The sequence below is a fragment of the Ascaphus truei genome, chromosome 1 (assembly GCF_040206685.1).
Source record: "Ascaphus truei isolate aAscTru1 chromosome 1, aAscTru1.hap1, whole genome shotgun sequence".
Lineage (NCBI taxonomy): Eukaryota > Metazoa > Chordata > Amphibia > Anura > Ascaphidae > Ascaphus > Ascaphus truei.
Window position 1 is genome coordinate 166597100 of NC_134483.1, and position 19762 is coordinate 166616861.

The following is a 19762-nucleotide window of genomic DNA, read 5'->3' on the forward strand; positions in this document are numbered from 1 at the left end:
ACTGGCCTTCCGTTAATCTCAGCCAGTAGGCAGCAGCTCTGCCAGTGGAAAGGATTAAAGTATTATTGGAGACCCTATTTTTCTTGCAATCATTTTTTTTTTGTTTAGAATTATATTATTAACACATTGTAAAGTGCTTACACTTTGGCTATCAGAGGGTTAAAAAAATGTTAATACCATGTGAATTGCTACCCCTTAAACTGCTTGGGAATCTCAGGTTTTTCACAGAAATCCAGCTACCACATAAGAAAATCACACCGGACACTGCATGGGATCGGTGTATATGACCCATATATGTTTCCTAGACAGCCTCATGCCATACTGTATATCAGAATCACAAACGGAAGACCACATGAGATGGGTATACTGTATGCGTGGTATATATAGTTCTTCAAAATCCCAGTACTGTACAGATCAGCATTATGCACTGGGCACCAAGTGAGGTGGGTGTATATATGGGCAGTAAATGTTATTCCTAGAGAGATCAGCCCCACACAGCATGAACTGCAGACAGTGGGTGTATACGGACAGTATCTGAAGTGTGTCTGCTCCCAGTTTGGCTGCAATGTCTGGAGTTTGTCTGAAGCAGCAGTCAGCTGCTTTCTCTCCTCCCCTTAGGATCTCCCCCCCTTCAAGCCTTGCCCCTCTGCCCCCACCTCCCGCCTCCACCAAGGGGGACAGCTGCACTCCATCCACAGCCCATCTCAGAGCTGAGGAGGAGCAGGCTCCCAGTGCAGCCTGTCCGGTGCCTCACTACACCGCGGCTATGCTGCTCCTGCTGCTCTATCCCTGTGTGCTTTCCCTGAGAGGTAGGTTGGGAGTGGGATGCAGCTCGCCACAGCTAGGACATGCACGTACAAGAGAGGGGGAGGGTTGCCCTTAAAAGTAAAACTTTAAGATTGCAACGCATTGGGAATCAATAAAGGGGGCAAGTCATTCATTAGGTTGAAGAGTGTGGCATTGCAGGGGTTAAAGCATTGAAGGGCGCTGATGGCCAGGTTAAACTGTTCAATTAAGCACTGAATGAGTTACAGCGCTAAAGGGTTAAACCAATGATCAGGTAAAACTTGGAGCAGATTGAAGCCGTAAAGGGTTAATGCCCGAGATGGTCTAAAATATTAAGGATGTGAATCATTGAATGTGCAATGGCACTGATTAGGTTAAAGCAATGAAGGGTTAAAGAATGGAAGAACGACAGGCTAAATGAGAGAAGCACAGCAATGTTATCAGATCACATACCAGTGATGTGTGTGTGCCCGGTACAACATGAGCAGATAGATGCTTTGTTATTGCACAGGGCTACAAGCACATGCCAGGGGGAGAGGGAGAGGTCAATAAAGTTACAAATAAATATATACATTTGAATGACTGCCCACTAACTTCAGGTCCAGTGTGATAATGACAGCTGAAGTTTTTTTTCTTGAGATCTTATTCCATTAAACCAAAAATTGCCAACAGACCAAAGAAGGGGAATAAAAAAAACAGGACCAAAGAACTATCACACTGACATGCAGTTACTTGGCAGGTATTTTATATTGCAGAGGAAGGCATTGCTGGTGGAGAAGGGGGTAAAACAAGTGTAATGGCTGATGCTCTCTGAAAATATTGCATTTTTGTTAAGTTCACCTTCAATTTTGTTTATACTTTATACAGTGACCCTTACTTTTTTTTTGATATTTTTTTTTTTATTATTATTAATTATTATTATGTGTAGCATCCCAGGCATCTATGCTTGCAAGTTTTAGGTTTGGGGGTAGAATATAATTGGTAGTTCTTTCATAGGAAATAATAATGCTGTTTTCATTTACACATCAAATTTTCTAAAACGGGCTCCAAATACCCGCCCCCCCCCCCCCCCAATGCCTTCACAGGTTTGGGGTTTCTGGGAATGAGGCATCACACCACTATTCTTCATTTTTAAGTCACTTTGACTTAAAATATACATATGTACAGTACATAAGTCAGAATGCATGTGCTGTAGTTAAAATCCTCATGGGCAATAAAAAGAACGGTACAGAATACGTTTTTGTGTCTTAAAACCTTTTTGGAAAGGATTCTTGGGTATAAGAGGAGTAACTATCTCTGGTGGGAATTCGGCTCTTTCTATACACTACCGTTCTGCTACCCATAAAATCTAATTTTTATTGATCTTGTCTTATGCTACATGCCAGCTACAGAACCCTAAAACTGCACTGATTGCATCACAGGCAATAATATTGGTCTTATTTATCCCTGGGCAAAAGCAGTGGACATTTCTGTAAGGACTATTTCCAAAGATAGTAATACGACTGGTAATTTAAAGCAGCAATCCCCCCTGAAGCCTTTATGAGTTACTTTAACTCATATAATTTTAGTGTGTGTTACCCCCCTGTCCTGCTCTTTAAAAATAAAAAAATAAAAAGAAGGAAGAAATTATGGTATTTTTTTTAGTGTTAATAAACATGATTTTCTTAGGCTGCGGCCCCGCTAGCGCTGAGCGCGCTGGCGCTCAAAGTATGCGTGGCGGGTTTCCTGCGTCTGCTCGCACGCGGGGGGAGTGGGGATGGGGGGGTTGGCATTGCCGAATATTGAGCGAGCGGGTAAGTATAAATTTTTAATTTACTTAAGCGCATCGCGTGTGTGCCCGCGCATACGCGGGCACGCATCGCGTGAGCGGGGACTTGCATATATATATATATATATATATATATATATATATATATATATATATATATATATATATATATATATATGCAAGTCTCCTCGCCAAGCACCGCCCGCTCAGCGCTAGCGGGGCCGAAGCCTCAATCTGTAGCTGCTGAGTTTACCATGGAAACTTTGTGTTTTATTCTGTATCCGCCAAAAATGGCCGATCGGGTAATTTTTGGCCGAAATTCTCCATTGATTTTGATAGAATCAAAACTGCACAGGGTCGAACTTTATTTGAACCTCCCAGACACTTAATAATTCAAATGCTTAAATCTCCCAAACGAAGCATTGGATTAAAAAAATTAAAAAAACTGCCATGGAAAGGGCATGAAGAGCAAGTAAAAGTGCTAAATAAATGGCCATCCGCACACTATGCTGCATTACAGCAGCAAAAATGAAGTCATTGCATAACCTGCACGGGCTGGCTGGTAAATTTTTGCCCGGTGGGCAAGCCCAATAAACTGGCACAAGATGCGCTCACCAGATACATGCACCATACATTGGGTGACCATATTTGTCCCGGGACAAATATCGCGCAAGCACGCGCGGCTGGCAAGAGCTGGCCGCGCATGCGCCATGAGCGCTTGTCGGCGGTGCATGCGTGATAGGCGCCTGCCGATTGTGCATGCGCTGTTGGCGTTTGCCGTTCGCGAATGTGCAATCTACACTTCCCAGCCACCCATATGCGATTGGTGCTTGCTGGCCGCGCATGCGCGTACGGCGTTTGCCATTCAAGCATGCGCGGTTGGCACTTCACAGCCATGCATGCGGGATCGCCACTTCCCGCCGTTCATGCACGATCGGCACTTGCCGATCACGCATGCATGGCCAACAAGCGCCGAAAAAAGCTGGGACAGTTGCCCAAAAAGTCGAGTTCCAGGACAAAGTCCAAAAAAACGAGACGTCTGGTCACCGTAACCATACACAGCTGTGCAAACATCACACATGTACCTACCACCACACATACTATTATATATATATATAGACACACACAACATATATGCACCATATACATACAGATGTAACATACTTTATTGCATCAGTTGGTGGCGCGTTACAACGGCTGGAATAACACGTTAGTCCTGCTGCAACAGACCAGCCAGAGTAATAATGTGTGTTACATACACCTATTAAATAAACACAGTGTCATATATATATATATATATATATATATATATATATATATATATATATATATATGTATGTATGTATGTATGTATGTATGTATGTATGTATATATATATATATATATATATACACACACATATGCACACAGCATGCATGCATTGTGTGTGTATGTATATATGTATATATCAAAATTCATATATATTTATATATAAAAAATCAGAAACTCACAGGACTTGAAGAAAAATGCAAAATAGGAATTTATTTAATCAATGTTTTAAGTATTTCTCAAGAAAACCGTATAAGCCGAAGTATTGATTAAATAAATTACTATTTTGCATTTATTCAGACCCTGTGAGAGCCTGAATTTGTTTCTACTTTTTGACACTCCAATTCAGTTTTAGGTGCACCCAGGCAAATTATTCTGGCTTATATATGTTGCACATGTACCCCCACCCTCTAGGAGATACAAGTTGCGGCTACTAACTGTTGTGGCGCGGCATACTTGTGAGGGTTCAGGAGAGCTGAGTTGATGGGTTGGAGATCAGGACAGGCTTCTGGTAGTTCTTCATGGTGTTCAGGGTGTCAGCGCCTCCAGCTTCAGTGAGTATCCAGTATTCCTGGAGATAGGTCCCACTGTAGCACAGCCTCTCATACCTTTGCCCAATTACTGCAGACTCAGGCAAGGATATATAAAACAAGGGCTTTATTGTGCAGTCACTGCATAGATAGAATTACAGTGGTACAGATGCTGATCAGATGTTTCCAGGCATCAGGATGGTGCATGGACCTCAGGTCGTGTTGAGGCCTAAGTGTCAGTCTTGAAGCCTTTGTGGCAGTAGATGTTCCCCAGCTCCCTAGGGGCAGGAGTGGGCACACTCATCCCTGATGGGAGAGACTCACAGCCCTTCCTCCAGTCTTAAACTCCAGACTGGACTGCCCAACTAACTTTAGCACTTCCCTTTGACATCAAGAATGGGAGGGCATAGTGTCTGTACCACCATTGGCTACACACACACCATGTCACCTCCTCTCCTGTCAATCAGAGGATAGTAGAAGGGGGGGGGGGGTTAATAGCCCCAGATCATCCTGTCACAGCCTGCAATACCTATCAGGGCTTGGTGACAGGAGGCAGAAAGGCAACAGGTCCAGCCATGTTACATTTACATACATACCCACACCATTCATACTGTCTGTGTTTATACACACACACACACACACACACACACACACACACACACACACGTATATATAAAAACACACCATATATACATACACATACATACACACAGACAAAAATATATATATATATGCACATACAAATACACACACACATCAGTTATACACTTGCCTTACCTTCTCTCTCTTGTTTTAATAAGTTTGATTGGCAGCGGCCCTTTTTAACCTCCCAGAGAAGCAAATTATCAGCACCTATCTCAATAAATAAACAGAATGTAAAACAAAAGGAGACATTTTTTTTTTTAATGATGGGTAGGATAGGAGAAGGGGGGGGGGGTCAATAGCCCCAGATCACCCTGTCACAGCCTGCAATACCTATCAGGGCTTGGGTGACAGGAGGCAGAAAGGCAACAGGACCAGCCATATTACATTCTCCCCTGCGTAGAAACACCAACGTCCCCGCTTGGGACTAATAATGCACCATCCATCATTCTGGAGACTGCAAAATAAACCAGGTTACACACAGAAGATGGTACAACATAACCATAGTTTCACAGACTACAGCGATAATACTTGCTCTTTCAACATAAAGAGTAGGGAATATCTACTTGTAGTATTTGGGATCGGGTTTTTTAATTGCCCGTCCCTCAAGATCCTTAACCCAAACATAATAGACTGTGGGTCCACCAGTATCAAGACGAGCCTGCACCCTGTCTTTGAAAACACAAAGGGTGTGACTGCAGGGTCAATATGTCTCACCCTCACTGAACAAATGATCGAGTATGGGGCAGTGGCAGGGGCAGAATGAGTCTGGGCAAAGTCCACAATGTCCTGCACAGGCGTAGCATGGGATGGAACATGGGGTGCTAGAGTCGGTGTCAGGGGCATAGCAGAGTCCATGGACTGTTCTGTATAGCGGGCTTCCCTTTGCCCCATGGAGGTGACACAAGCATGGACTCACAGGCCCGGTGACCCCTTCCCATACCTGAAGCCACATAGCACGGAGCGTCCTTTGGTAAAAGTCCTGGTTCTGCCACTGTGGAAGCCGGCGGCAGCTCAGGATCTTTAGGGGACTCCGCGGACGCAATCTTTGTGACGTCAGAAAGCGGCGACTCTCACGAGAGCGCCCAGCTGGCTCGAGTCTGGCGGCACATCCGACTGGACCGGAAGTACGTCACCCTGCAACATGCCAAACAGGGCCCCGCCTGGCTGCTCCACGCCTGGGTAGGCCGCAACAGGATCCTGTTGGAGTAAGCAGCAGGAGTCTCACCCATCCGTAGGTAAGGGACGGCATCTGGCTCCACAGATTCCTCCAATGGCAGGGTCTTCATCGCGACATCATCCTCTGCAGGCATAGGACTTCTCCAGAGCTCCGGTGTACTCACGGCCCTCTGGATGGACGACTCCGACCTGGTACGATGCCTCAGAACACCAGTAGAGGATGGCCTTCTCTCTGCAGGTTCCGCCAGGTAGATATCATCTACTTCGGATCCGGATGGGAACACCTCCGCCAGGACACGATGTCGTGGCGATTCGCTCGCCCAAGCGACCGAGTGTATGGAGCTTACCTGCTCCTGGTCTGCCTGGGGAATCGCACGCCACACCCCTAGGGCAGTCCACTCACCCACAGGTCCCAGTCCTGGGACCGATGGTACTTGGGCACATGGGCCCGCAGCAGGCTCAGCGGCGGTAGATTCCGTGGAGACAGTAGTTGTTGACCCTGGACCACTTGGCCCTCCGGACGCGTTGATAAGGGCACACAGGCCCACGCTGTCCGTGACAGGGAAAATAAATGAACCCACACCGGTTGGTTTGGTGGCTCGTGAAGGAGGTACACATACCTCGGATGGTACCGGGCTAGCAGGCCACAGTGTAAGCACCGCGCATTGAGACCGACAGTGCCTCCGGATAGCCGGCAGTGTGGGCAGATACACTGCAGGTGAATCTGGCCGTGTACACGGACCATCAGGTAGCCACCTGGAAGAAGGTAATTGGTGACTTCCAAGTCCTGAGACTCTTGGTGAGAAGCCATGGCTGTAGTTTTAGTTAGAGCAATTGGTTATCACTCCTCACTGTTGCTCAGCTCCAAACAAAATGAAACACTTAGAGAAGCACTGCTGACTCCTCCCAGCACAAGACAGGTGGTGATTGCCTGGTAGTTGATAGTTCCTCTCCTGGGTGGAATTCAGAGGCAGGGCTGTGTGGGTGGAAGGCTGACCTGACTCAGGATGAGCCAGTCACTTTAGTGGGCGCACCAGAGTTTGACGCCAAAAAGATGCAACTTGTGGTTGCAAAAGTTTGCATTTGGCATTTGCAAATCCATGCAGTACCCTTCTCATGGCAGGAGCGACATTTTAGAACTTGTGTACAAGCAACCACGCAGTGGCCACCATCTTAGGACCCTCCATACTACAACTTCTGATATTAAAAAGTCCATAGTATAGTCCAGAATAATTTCTTCTCCTGTTGTGCCCTTTCAGAAGACCAGGAGTCTGCCAGGTACACAAATCGCCACATACACTGCAACAGATTGCCCCTTAATAGCAGAGTTTGGGGTACACGCTCCCAGGATAAGTTTCCAACTGGAAGCCTGTCACGGTAACTTATGACAAGATATAACAAACACCAAATATCTGGGTTGAACTGAACGAGGCTTAGATATAATAAAATATATTTATTCCTTAAAAAGGTGAACACAGCAATATAGTACAATTAACAGGCAAGAAGGTAACACTTACTTAAGGTTGGGGAATGGAGAAGTATCAGCTAGCAATTCTCCAGCAATCCTGTGACATTCAAGGTGAAATCAGAAGAACCACAACTGTAGGGTTGACACAGTTTATATACCTTTGTAACCCTATTCTTAACATTGAATACAGACTATTGGTGAACAATTATCTGTATCCAATCCCTAACGTGGAAACACAGTTTAACCCATGCCCCCCAGCTAGTTAGCCCATGCGTACTGGGACTCTGAGGGTCTTATTTCTGTAGCCCCATAATTAAATCAGGGGCGACAACCAGTCTACCAGATGAAGTATCTGGCAGGATCTTCATTGTTTGTAGGTGTAGATATAACACTTACAAACCACTCCAGTTTGATGCTTCTCCGCCCTCAGGTAAACAATTAGAGTGGCAGAGTCTTTTGATCAGTACTTGGTTCCTAGTGTAAACAATCAGGGCAGTTAACTTTTGATCACAGGGCTTATGCTAAATCATCCGGCTGCCCTTCCTGACCTATTAGCATAGCAGATGGAGTCTGCATTTTCAGAGCAGATCCAAAATACCATATACACTTTAATATCTTCACATATTAATAAGTTCCGTTCTGGTGGGCCCAGTGGGTCGAAATTTGCCAGTTTTTAATGCCTACAGTGACTCTACATATTGGCCAAATTTCAACTCTCTGCGACCTCCAGAACCGGAGATACAGAAATGCACTTTAAAACATTTTTAAAATACAGGATTATAATGAAACATGGGAACAGGGGAACATACATTTTCCTGACATGACAAGGTGTAAGCCACATTCCTGGACCGCAGTCCAGTTAACCCCTTGCCTCCCTGGTGAGGTCGGGGTGGCCATATGGGGTGCAACCCCTTTAATACCGGGCCAACCCCCATCTCCCTCTACAAAGCCCCCAAAAGCACGGATTCTGAAGTTATGGTACCCAGGGTCTCCCACGGTACACTGTAGAAGCCCTGGCCCACTGGAGAAGGGTACATGCTCCCCGGTATCTTGCCCATGGGGTACACCCCAACTAGCACAGTATATGTGCTTTCCTCAGACATGGGTAACCACGCTCCCCAGTTTTATGCCCTCGGGTATGCCCCACCCGCACAGTCTATGTGCTAGGTACCCAGGGGCTCCCCACAGTGCGTGGTGAGGTTTACCCCTGGCCCTCTAGTACAAGAATCTTTGTATATGGGTACCCAAGGATCCCTGGTAACATCCCATCAGGGGCCCTGACCCCCGGCCTCTTTTATTTCTGCATCTACCTGCTGTTGCAACTGCTGCAAATCCCTGAAAGTCTGTCCTGATCTCAGCAGCGCCTCCAATTGTAGCACATGTACCCCCATCCTCTAGGAGATACAAGTTGCGGCTACTAGCTGTTGTGGTGCGGCATACCTGTGAGGGTTCAGGAGAGCTGAGTTGATCTGTGATGGGTTGGAGATCAGGACAGGCTTCTGGTAGTTCTTCATGGTGTTCAGGGTGTCAGCGCCTCCAGCGTCAGTGAGTATCCAGTATTCCTGGAGATAGGTCCCACTGTAGCACAGTCTCTCATACCCTTGCCCAATTGTTGCAGACTCAGGCAGGGATATATAAAACAAGGGCTTTATTGTGCAGTCACTGCATAGATAGAATTACAGCGGTGCAGATGCTGATCAGAGGTTTCCAGGCATCAGGATGGTGCATGTAGGGTTGCCAGGTGGCTTGTCCAAAAATACTGGACACAATGGTAAAAGATGCGACCCCCCCATACATATAAAAAAATACCCCCACGCCCCCAAATACATATAAAAAATGCCCCCACTACCCCCTGAATACATATAAAATATACCCCCACCACCCATATAAAATATACCCCCACCACCCCAATAAATATAATATATACCCCCACTACCCCAATAAATATAATATATCCCCACCACCCCAATAAATATAAAATATACCCCCACCACCCCAATAAATATAAAATATACCGCCAACACCCCAATAAGTATAAAATATACCACCACCACCCCAATAAATATAAAATATACCCCCACCACCCCTATACATATAAAATATACCCCCACCACCCCTATACATATAAAATATACCCCCACCACCTATATACATATTAAATATACCCTCACAACCCCCAATATATATATAAAATATACCACCACCACCCATATACATATAAAATATACCACCACCACCCCCAATACATATACAATATACCCCCACCACCCCCAATACATATAAAATATACCTCCACCTCCCACATACATATAAGATATACCCCTACCTCCCCAATACATATAATATACCCCCCACATTGTAACTTATCTTATCTCCTGCAGGACGCAGACAGCATAGAACATGTCTCTGGACCGCCGGGGTGTGGGCTCCGCCCCTGCTGTCCTCTGGTTGGCTGTACTCTCCTCCAATCAGGGACAGCACACCAGTCCTCCTTGCTCTGCTCGGCCACCGTCCCGGCCCGCCCTCTCACTGCCTCCGCCCACCCTGTCAGCACCAGCCCTCGCGCTTGCCGCTGCCGCCCTCGCGCTGCCAGCCTTCAGCCGTCGCCGTAACAATGGTATTACCGGACATATATGTGTCCGGTATTAACTCCAATTTTATACCGGACAGGCATCGGAATTACCGGCCTGTCCGGGTGAAAAACGTACACCTGGCAACCCTAGGTGTTTCCAGGCATCAGGATGGTGCATGGACCTCAGGTCGTGTTGAGGCCTAAGTGTCAGTCTTGAAGCCTTTGTGGCAGTAGATGTTCCCCAGCTCCCTAGGGGCAGGAGTGGGCACACTCATCCCTGATGGGAGAGACTCACAGCCCTTCCTCCAGTCTTAAACTCCAGACTGGACTGCCCAACTAACTTTAGCACTTCCCTCTGACATCAAGAAGGGGAGGGCATAGTGTCTGTACCACCATTGGCTACACACACACACCATGTCACCTCCTCTCCTGTCAATCAGAGGATAGCAGAAGGGGGGGTTAATAGCCCCAGATCATCCTGTCACAGCCTGCAATACCTATCAGGGCTTGGTGACAGGAGGCAGAATGGCAACAGGTCCAGCCATGTTACATTTACATACATACCCACACCATTCATACTGTCTGTGTTTATACACACACACACACACACACACACACACACACACACACACACACACACACACACGTATATATAAAAACACACCATATATACATACACATACATACACACACACAAAAAAAATATATATATATATGCACATACAAATACACACACACATCAGTTATACACTTGCCTTACCTTCCCTCTCGTTTTAATAAGTTTGATTGGCAGCGGCCCTTTTTAACCTCCCAGAGAAGCAGATTATCAGCACCTATCTCAACGAAAACGAAAGGAGACATTTTTTTTTAATGATGTGTAGAACAAATTGTTGCTTTAAAGACATTTTTGGTAGTACTAAGAAAGCAGCTTTTGGCTGCGAAATAGGTCGGAGTATGCACCTTTTAGATTTGGGGCAGAGTGTAATTTAACCCTTTGCCCCATTGATAAGACGGTATCAACAGAAAAGGTCATACTGTAAGTGCACATTTTGCCTCCATTATGCAGTACCATTCTACTTAGTTCCGTCAGAATGCAGCTGTGCAGAGCAATGTTACAAATAAATGTGAGTTGGGGGTCCGACTTTATCCCCAATGCCTGTGCTTTTCACACCACTTGCATTCACTTCATTAACCAGTCTGCTGTCCTTTCTACATACAGTAATTTCCATGCATGTTAGGGACTGTAAAGACAAGAACTGAACTTTCTTTGTGTTGGCAGCTTTGCAGTTTGCTGAAGGGGCCGAAGTCTCCCTTGGATCCTGTGCCTTTGAAAATAACACGTGTGCCTACAAATCCGCCTTTACATTTCTGCCATGGCTCTTAAACGTGGAAGGTAAATGCCAACTTTGTGTTACGTTTTTAGTATATTGCGGCTGAGTTTGTCTTTGAAGAGTACTGTACGCAGACCTGCACTGACCTATTCGCCAACCAAAGCCCTGCACAATGTGACGAGTGTTAAGCTGGGTCACATTTCTGTGATATTTTATTCACCTGACTGGATTGAAATTGAAAACCATAAAAAGAAACATGAGCACTTCCAGTAGTAAGTCCGTGCTTCCTTAATCAAATAAATGGTGCTGTTGTTGAGCAGGTGTATTTTGTGTAACAGTAACATAGAAATCAGTTTTACGGAGTACGACCCCCCCACACACACACTTATATGACTTTGAGGCTATATATTACTTGTATGTTCTGTGTGGAATAATCAATTCAGACTGTGTAGTTACTATACTTGGAAACAATACGTGTCAGCATGAAGAATGTCCCATCAATGTAACTTATCCCTCTAAGCACCACATAAATTATTTAAACAACACCCTCTCTGTCCTTATACTCCCACTGGGTGCCTATTAGCAGGGGATTCCCAAAGCTGAATGAGACTTTCATGTGGTGTAGTTTTTTTTATACATACACAGACAGATGCATTTCCAGTTGGGAATTTTTCTGTGTATGAAAAAAATCTGTGAGCCGAACAAACAGCTATTTTACTTAATAACTCAATCTCTTCCACAAAGACCAGGAACATGCAGTCAGTTGACTTAAATGCATAAGCAATATAATTCAAGTGTGTGAAATGATTGTATTTGTTCCAATTGGGTTTAAAACACTTTTTTTTTTTGAAGTCAGTATTTTTTTTCTACAAACCCTGTTTTTGGTTATTTGTAAAAGTGATAACTCTACCATCAACAAACTTGTGGATTGTGTTTAATTTTGGGGATCATGCATCACTTTGTCAGCTATATTGTATTGCATCTTTTTGGCGCATATGTTTTTTTTTTGTACATAAACAATGTATTTTACATAGCAGTAAGTTCTAGCTCACCTCCATTCCGATACACCAACAGAAAGTAACCCATTCCATTAACGGAGGAGGCGCTCACTGTCAAGAATTGTTTTGAGTGTACACATTCGCATATTCCCTAATAATGCTTCAGAAATGAGTAGTTTGCAATTGTGAAAGTCTGGACGTAGAGGAATGACACTGTGTTAGCATGCAGAAGAAAATGGTATACAATATACTTTTATTGGCTAATTGTTGCCACTCCGCTACCTTCTTCAGGTTCATGTTACAGGAGAAGTTGAAATATCAGGTTACAAAGTGAGATAAGGCATTTTGAAAACAAATATGCCTTTGTTAGACTACATCATAAACGCTGTCACACAACAAATGCTGGTGAAGGTTACGGTTTCAGAGTGAAGGTCTATCCTGTCTGGTCTATCCCGCTTGATGCACCAGAGCATTGACAGTATATGGTTCATTGAAATACAGTGAGGTATAACGCCACTCCCCATATTCTTTAAATTGAGAGTTTATAATATGAACGATAGACACAAAACCATTGACACCATTACCTTTATCATTGTTTCTGGTGTATTTGCTTTGGATAATTGATAACAACAATCCTGGAAATGTACTGAATGTGTTCGCTGCTATTGGTATAATGTGCCCATGAGCTCAACAAGAAATCATCAAATAGGTAGTTTAGGGCACGAGTCGCAATGGCAGTGCTCAATCCGATTCAGACATAACAGAAATCCATATATTGAAACATCAAAATCCACATATCATGGTAAAATAGAAGCACATAAAGCTAAATAGAGTATTGGACCCAGTGTATAATAGTCAGTGATCCTTCTGTAATATGACTGCCCATAAGATAGAGTCAATTGAAGGGTTAACATACCAATATTCTTGTAGGACTCGATGGAGCAGGGTATCCTCACTGTTACACTGTTACCGGTCAGCAAATCCCCATGGATAAGGGGGAAAAACAATACTCACAAGATAGCAGCTTCGTTGGGTGCGTGCATCATACTTAGTTGTCTTACTAGAAAGGAATCCTGAGATTGCAGCGGTGCACAGCAAGTAGGAGAGGGGACCAGCAGTGTGTGGGTTAAAAATATTTATTGTAGCAACATGGTAACGGGGACAAACACTCTGTCCGAAACGCGTCAAAGTGTCCTTTATCAAAGAGAACAAGAAATCATGTTGTTAGTTGGAGATCTTGTTTTTGGCTTCTGCATTGTTTTGATGCCTGTGAATAATATTTGCTTTCTGTACATAATTTTAGCAGTCATATATACTTAATTATGCTTACAGCTGTGATTTTTGTACATTTTGGTGTCTGGGCGGTCATATTGACCTTTTTACTCATGAAATGCATAAAAAGCAGCGATTGAAGTATAATATTATAGAATAGGGATGGAATGACAGGGGCTGTAACTTCTTTCTTACTCACCATTCTACATTTTCACTTATTTTTCCAAGATTAGTGACACACATTTGATTATTAATAAAATAAGTTAAAATCCTTTTTATTTTATTTTTTCTTTCTCGCCGATCTTTTAAGGGTTTGAACCTGCAGCTACTGTAATTTGTTATGTATTCATTGACAAAGAGCTCTTGTTTGTTGCGAAAAGAGTACCGAGGATTCGCTGTCATTTTTATTCATGGCTTTGGCTTAAATAAACCTTACCTATTTTATTTTTTTGCCTAGTCTGGCTTCCTTGCTCTTTTGCGCTGTGCTCTGCTATTTTCCACTTGTTGATTTATTATGTATGTATAGCACTGTTTCCCTCTGAACACAGAAGCTACTACTGCTGTATGTACCTGTATGGCTCGCAGGAGCCTAAGCCTCCGCACTGGGAGCCTGGGGTATATATATTCACAATCTCGTGGTGCAACGCCTCCACCTGAGTCACAGGACACAACCCAATAATACACACTTGGTAGGATAAAACAAGAATAACCTTTATTTATATATACCACTTATTACTCTAATAGGGTATTAATAATACAATAATACAACAGCCCACGCACCGCGTAGGCGTACCCTCCACCGTGATCCCCACACCGTGTCCACAGGAATGTCTGAGGCCCTTGGCCACTCTGCTACTTAAGTGTCTCAGTGTAACCTGATGTACCAGTATGTTGGTGCACGTAAGATATGATACCTGCCCAGTGCGACGGCACCTGGGCCCTTAAATATCTTCAAAAAGGATCCGCCGACCTCCTGCGCGACATCCTGGCTTCACCAGCACGATGATCCGTCAGGGGCGATCCCACCCTGAAGATAGTCTCTCTGGGAGTGCAGCGTCCGCTGTGTACCTTACTATCACTATGCAACAATAATGGGGCAGGGTCCCTACGCTAGGGCCTGTCCCTGAAGCAACCACAAACTACAGGCTGTCTCAGGCCCTATCTGGGGCCTAGGGAGATTACTGGCCTAGTACAGCGGGTCACTGACCCCTGCACAGACACATCTTACCCCTAGCTCTTCCTGGCCGACTGAGCAAACGTGCTCCCCTGCAGCCTTCCCCTTCCTAGGGAATCCTTGCGTCCTATTCGCTCCCTGGCGTCATGTGGTGCGTCCTAAGGCTCATGGGACTTGTAGTCCCATGCCCAGAGCCTTGCAGTCCCATGCCCAGAGCCTTGCCTGATTGGTCTGGGTTTCACGCGCTTGTCCTGCGCATGCGCGATCTCCCTGAGGGACACCCGTTGCGCAATTGCACTGCGCATGCGCGTGCAATCTAAGATGGCGGAGCCCTGCTGATGGAGCCGCTGGCAGCCCCCGGCGATGCAGTCACTGCTACGCTACTGCCCGGCACCTGCAGCACACTCCCCACTCGCGCCCCCTGGAGCTCCTACCATAACGCGCTGCCGCAGGCGGCATCACGCACCTCCGCAACCGGCTGCGCTACCTTACCGCCCGGAGGGGAGTTAGGAAGAGGGGGGGGGGAGAACCCACACACAGATGGAGCCTGGCTACATATGTCCTATATGTGTAATGTTTGAATGATATTTTAATGTATGTTTAATATATTCTTAAGTATAGGCCCCAATAGGAACATTACCAAATACAGTATTTTTGGTTAGGGATTTAGTGAAAGAGTCACACCTAGATGCTGGGCCGCAGACAGCTTTCCCGGGACCCAGGACTAAAGTTTCCACCGAGGCCCAGCCCCCACGTGTCGGCGGCCTTGCGAGAATCCCCCCCCCCCCCCCTCCGTCTTCTCTTACACTCCCCTGTCATCCTTTTCTTCTCCCCTCTCTCTCTTACACCCCCACCTCTCCCACCCACATGTATTTTTCTCCCCTCCCCACACTCAATAACCTCGACAAACCTATACATTTGCTCGCCCCAGACGAGTGGATTTAACCCCCGGGCGAGTAAATATTGGCCCAAGCAGCACACGTTTGGTACTAGGTGGCGAGTAGATTTTTTTGTGTGGCGAGTAGATTTTTTGGTGATTTGTCAACCACTATATATATATATATACTAGCTGAGAGCCCCGGCGTTGCCCGGGATGTTTGTGGTGTGGGGGTGGCATTTGGGTGGGGAGTGGTCCACGCGGCCCATGGCAGTGTGCGGTGGTACTGCTGCTGTGGCTGTACTGATGGTGATTGTATCGGTGTGCTGATTTGGGAGGGTTTGTTGCTGATGTGGGGGTGCGGATGTGGGTGTGCCGATGGGGAGGTGCGAAGGTGCCAATGTGTGGGTGCTGATGGTGTTGATGGGGGCTGGGAATGGTGGGGAGCCGAGAATGCCAGTGTGCTGGGGGGGGGGGGGGGGCATGGGATACCGGTGTGCTGATGTGGTGGTGCTGGGGATAGTGTATGTGTGTGTATACGTGTGTGTATATATACACACGTGTGTGTATACATGTGTGTATACATGTTTGTGTGTGTGTGTGTATACATGTTTGTTTGTATACATTGTGTATGTGTACGTGTGTGTGTGTATACACGTGTGTGTGTGTATACACGTGTGTGTGTGTATACACGTGTGTGTGTGTATACACGTGTGTGTATACACGTGTGTGTGTATACACACGTGTGTGTGTGTATACACGTGTGTGTGTGTATACACGTGTGTGTGTGTATACACGTGTGTGTGTGTGTACACGTGTGTGTGTGTGTGTGTATACACGTGTGTGTGTGTGTGTACACGTGTGTGTGTGTACACGTGTGTGTGTGTGTGTACACACGTGTGTGTGTACACACGTGTGTGTACACACGTGTGTGTGTGTGTGTACACGTGTGTGTGTGTGTGTGTGTACACGTGTGTGTGTGTGTGTACACGTGTGTGTGTGTGTGTGTGTGTACACGTGTGTGTGTGTGTGTGTGTACACGTGTGTGTGTGTGTGTGTACACGTGTGTGTGTGTGTGTACACGTGTGTGTGTGTGTGTACACGTGTGTGTGTGTGTGTGTGTACACGTGTGTGTGTGTGTGTGTACACGTGTGTGTGTGTGTGTACACGTGTGTGTGTGTGTACACGTGTGTGTGTACACGTGTGTGTGTGTGTGTACACGTGTGTGTGTGTGTGTGTGTGTGTGTACACGTGTGTGTGTGTGTGTGTACACGTGTGTGTGTGTGTACACGTGTGTGTGTGTGTACACGTGTGTGTGTGTGTACACGTGTGTGTGTGTGTGTGTACACGTGTGTGTGTACACGTGTGTGTGTACACGTGTGTGTGTACACGTGTGTGTGTACACGTGTGTGTACACGTGTGTGTGTGTACACGTGTGTGTGTGTGTACACGTGTGTGTGTGTGTGTGTACACGTGTGTGTGTGTACACGTGTGTGTGTGTGTGTGTACACGTGTGTGTGTGTGTGTGTACACGTGTGTGTGTGTGTGTACACGTGTGTGTGTGTGTGTACACGTGTGTGTGTGTGTGTGTACACGTGTGTGTGTGTGTACACGTGTGTGTGTGTGTGTGTGTACACGTGTGTACACGTGTGTGTGTGTACACGTGTGTGTGTGTGTACACGTGTGTGTGTGTACACGTGTGTGTGTGTGTACGTGTGTGTGTGTGTACACGTGTGTGTGTGTACACGTGTGTGTGTGTGTGTGTGTACACGTGTGTGTGTACACGTGTGTGTGTGTGTGTGTGTGTGTACACGTGTGTGTGTGTGTACACGTGTGTGTGTGTGTACACGTGTGTGTGTGTGTGTGTGTACACGTGTGTGTGTGTGTGTGTGTACACGTGTGTGTGTGTGTGTGTGTACACGTGTGTGTGTGTGTACACGTGTGTGTGTGTACACGTGTGTGTGTGTGTGTGTACACGTGTGTGTGTACACGTGTGTGTGTGTGTGTACACGTGTGTGTGTGTGTACACGTGTGTGTGTGTGTGTACACGTGTGTGTGTGTGTACACGTGTGTGTGTACACGTGTGTGTGTGTACACGTGTGTGTGTGTGTACACGTGTGTGTGTACACGTGTGTGTGTGTGTGTGTGTACACGTGTGTGTGTGTGTACACATGTGTGTGTGTGTGTACACGTGTGTGTGTGTGTACACGTGTGTGTGTGTGTGTAAACGTGTGTGTGTGTGTGTACACGTGTGTGTGTGTGTACACGTGTGTGTGTGTACACGTGTGTGTGTGTGTACACGTGTGTGTGTGTGTACACGTGTGTGTGTGTGTGTACACGTGTGTGTGTGTGTGTGTACACGTGTGTGTGTGTGTACACGTGTGTGTGTGTGTACACGTGTGTGTGTGTGTGTACACGTGTGTGTGTGTGTACACGTGTGTGTACACGTGTGTGTGTGTACACGTGTGTGTGTGTGTGTACACGTGTGTGTGTGTGTGTGTACACGTGTGTGTGTGTGTGAGTGTGTACACGTGTGTGTGTACACGTGCGTGTGTGTCTACGTATACGTGTGTGTACGTGTCTGCATGTGTCTGCGTGTCTACGTGTGTCTACGTGTGCCTGCGTGTCTACGTGTGCCTGCGTGTCTACGTGTGCCTGCGTGTCTACGTGTGGCTGCGTGTCTACGTGTGGCTGCGTGTCTACGTGTGGCTGCGTGTCTACGTGTGCCTGCGTGTCTACGTGTGCCTGCGTGTCTACGTGTGCCTGCGTGTCTACGTGTGTCTACGTGTGCCTGCGTGTCTACGTGTGCCTGCGTGTCTACGTGTGCCTGCGTGTCTACGTGTGCCTGCGTGTGCCTGCGTGTCTACGTGTGCCTGCGTGTCTACGTGTGCCTGCGTGTCTACGTGTGCCTGCGTGTGCCTGCGTGTCTACGTGTGCCTGCGTGTCTACGTGTGCCTGCGTGTGTATGTGTACGTGTGTGTCTACATGTGTGTGTATACATGTGCCTACGTGTGTGTGTATATACGTGTGTGTGTACGTGTGTATACGTGTGTGTACGTGTGTGTACGTGTGTAGGGCAGGGAGGGTGGGGGCGAAGGGCAGGGAGGGTGGGGGCGAAGGGCAGGGAGGGTGGGGGCGAAGGGTGGGGGCGAAGGGTAGGGAGGGTGGGGGCGGAGGGCAGGGAGGGTGGGGGCGAAGGGTGGGGGCGAAGGGCAGGGAGGGTGGGGGCGAAGGGCAGAGAGGGTGGGGAGCGAAGGGCAGGGAGCGAAGGGCAGGGAGGGTGGGGGCGAAGGGCGGGAGCGAAGGGCAGGGGTGAAGGGCAGGGACGGGGGGGGTGAAGGGCAGGGCCGGGGGGGGGGGGGGGGGCGAAGGGCAGGGCCGGGGGCGAAGGGCAGGGCCGGGGGCGAAGGGCAGGGCCGGGGGGGGGGGGGGTGAAGGGCAGGGCCGGGGGGGGAGGGTGAAGGGCAGGGCCGGGGGGGGGGGAGGGTGAAGGGCCGGGGGGGGGGGGGTGAAGGGCAGGGCCGGAGGGGGGGGGGGGTGAAGGGCAGGGACGGGACGGGGGGGTGTGAAGGGCAGGGCCGGGGGGGGGGGTGAAGGGCAGGGCCGGGGGGGGGGGTGAAGGGCAGGGCCGGGGGGGGGGGGGGTGAAGGGCAGGGCCGGGGGGGGGGGGGGGGGTGAAGGGCAGGGCCGGGGGGGGGGGGTGAAGGGCAGGGCCGGGGGGGGGGGGGGGGGGGGGGTGAAGGGCAGGGCCGGGGGGGGGGGGTGAAGGGCAGGGCCGGGGGGGGGGGGTGAAGGGCAGGGCCGGGGGGGGGGGGGTGAAGGGCAGGGCCGGGGGGGGGGGGGTGAAGGGCAGGGCC

At 47.6% G+C, this 19762-nt stretch overlaps 1 protein-coding gene across 2 annotated transcripts in view; it reads left to right on the plus strand.

The window, feature by feature from the left end:
- Positions 1–641: 641 nt before the first annotated feature.
- MAMDC2 (MAM domain containing 2) overlaps positions 642–19762 on the plus strand; it is a 124754-nt gene continuing 105633 nt past the window's right edge. For both annotated transcript variants that reach the window (XM_075597827.1, XM_075597835.1), the window contains exons 1-2: positions 642–809; positions 11533–11646. In XM_075597827.1, coding sequence (XP_075453942.1) covers positions 767–809; positions 11533–11646 — 157 coding nt within the window. In that variant the 5' untranslated portion in view covers positions 642–766. The remainder of the gene's footprint in view (positions 810–11532; positions 11647–19762) is intronic.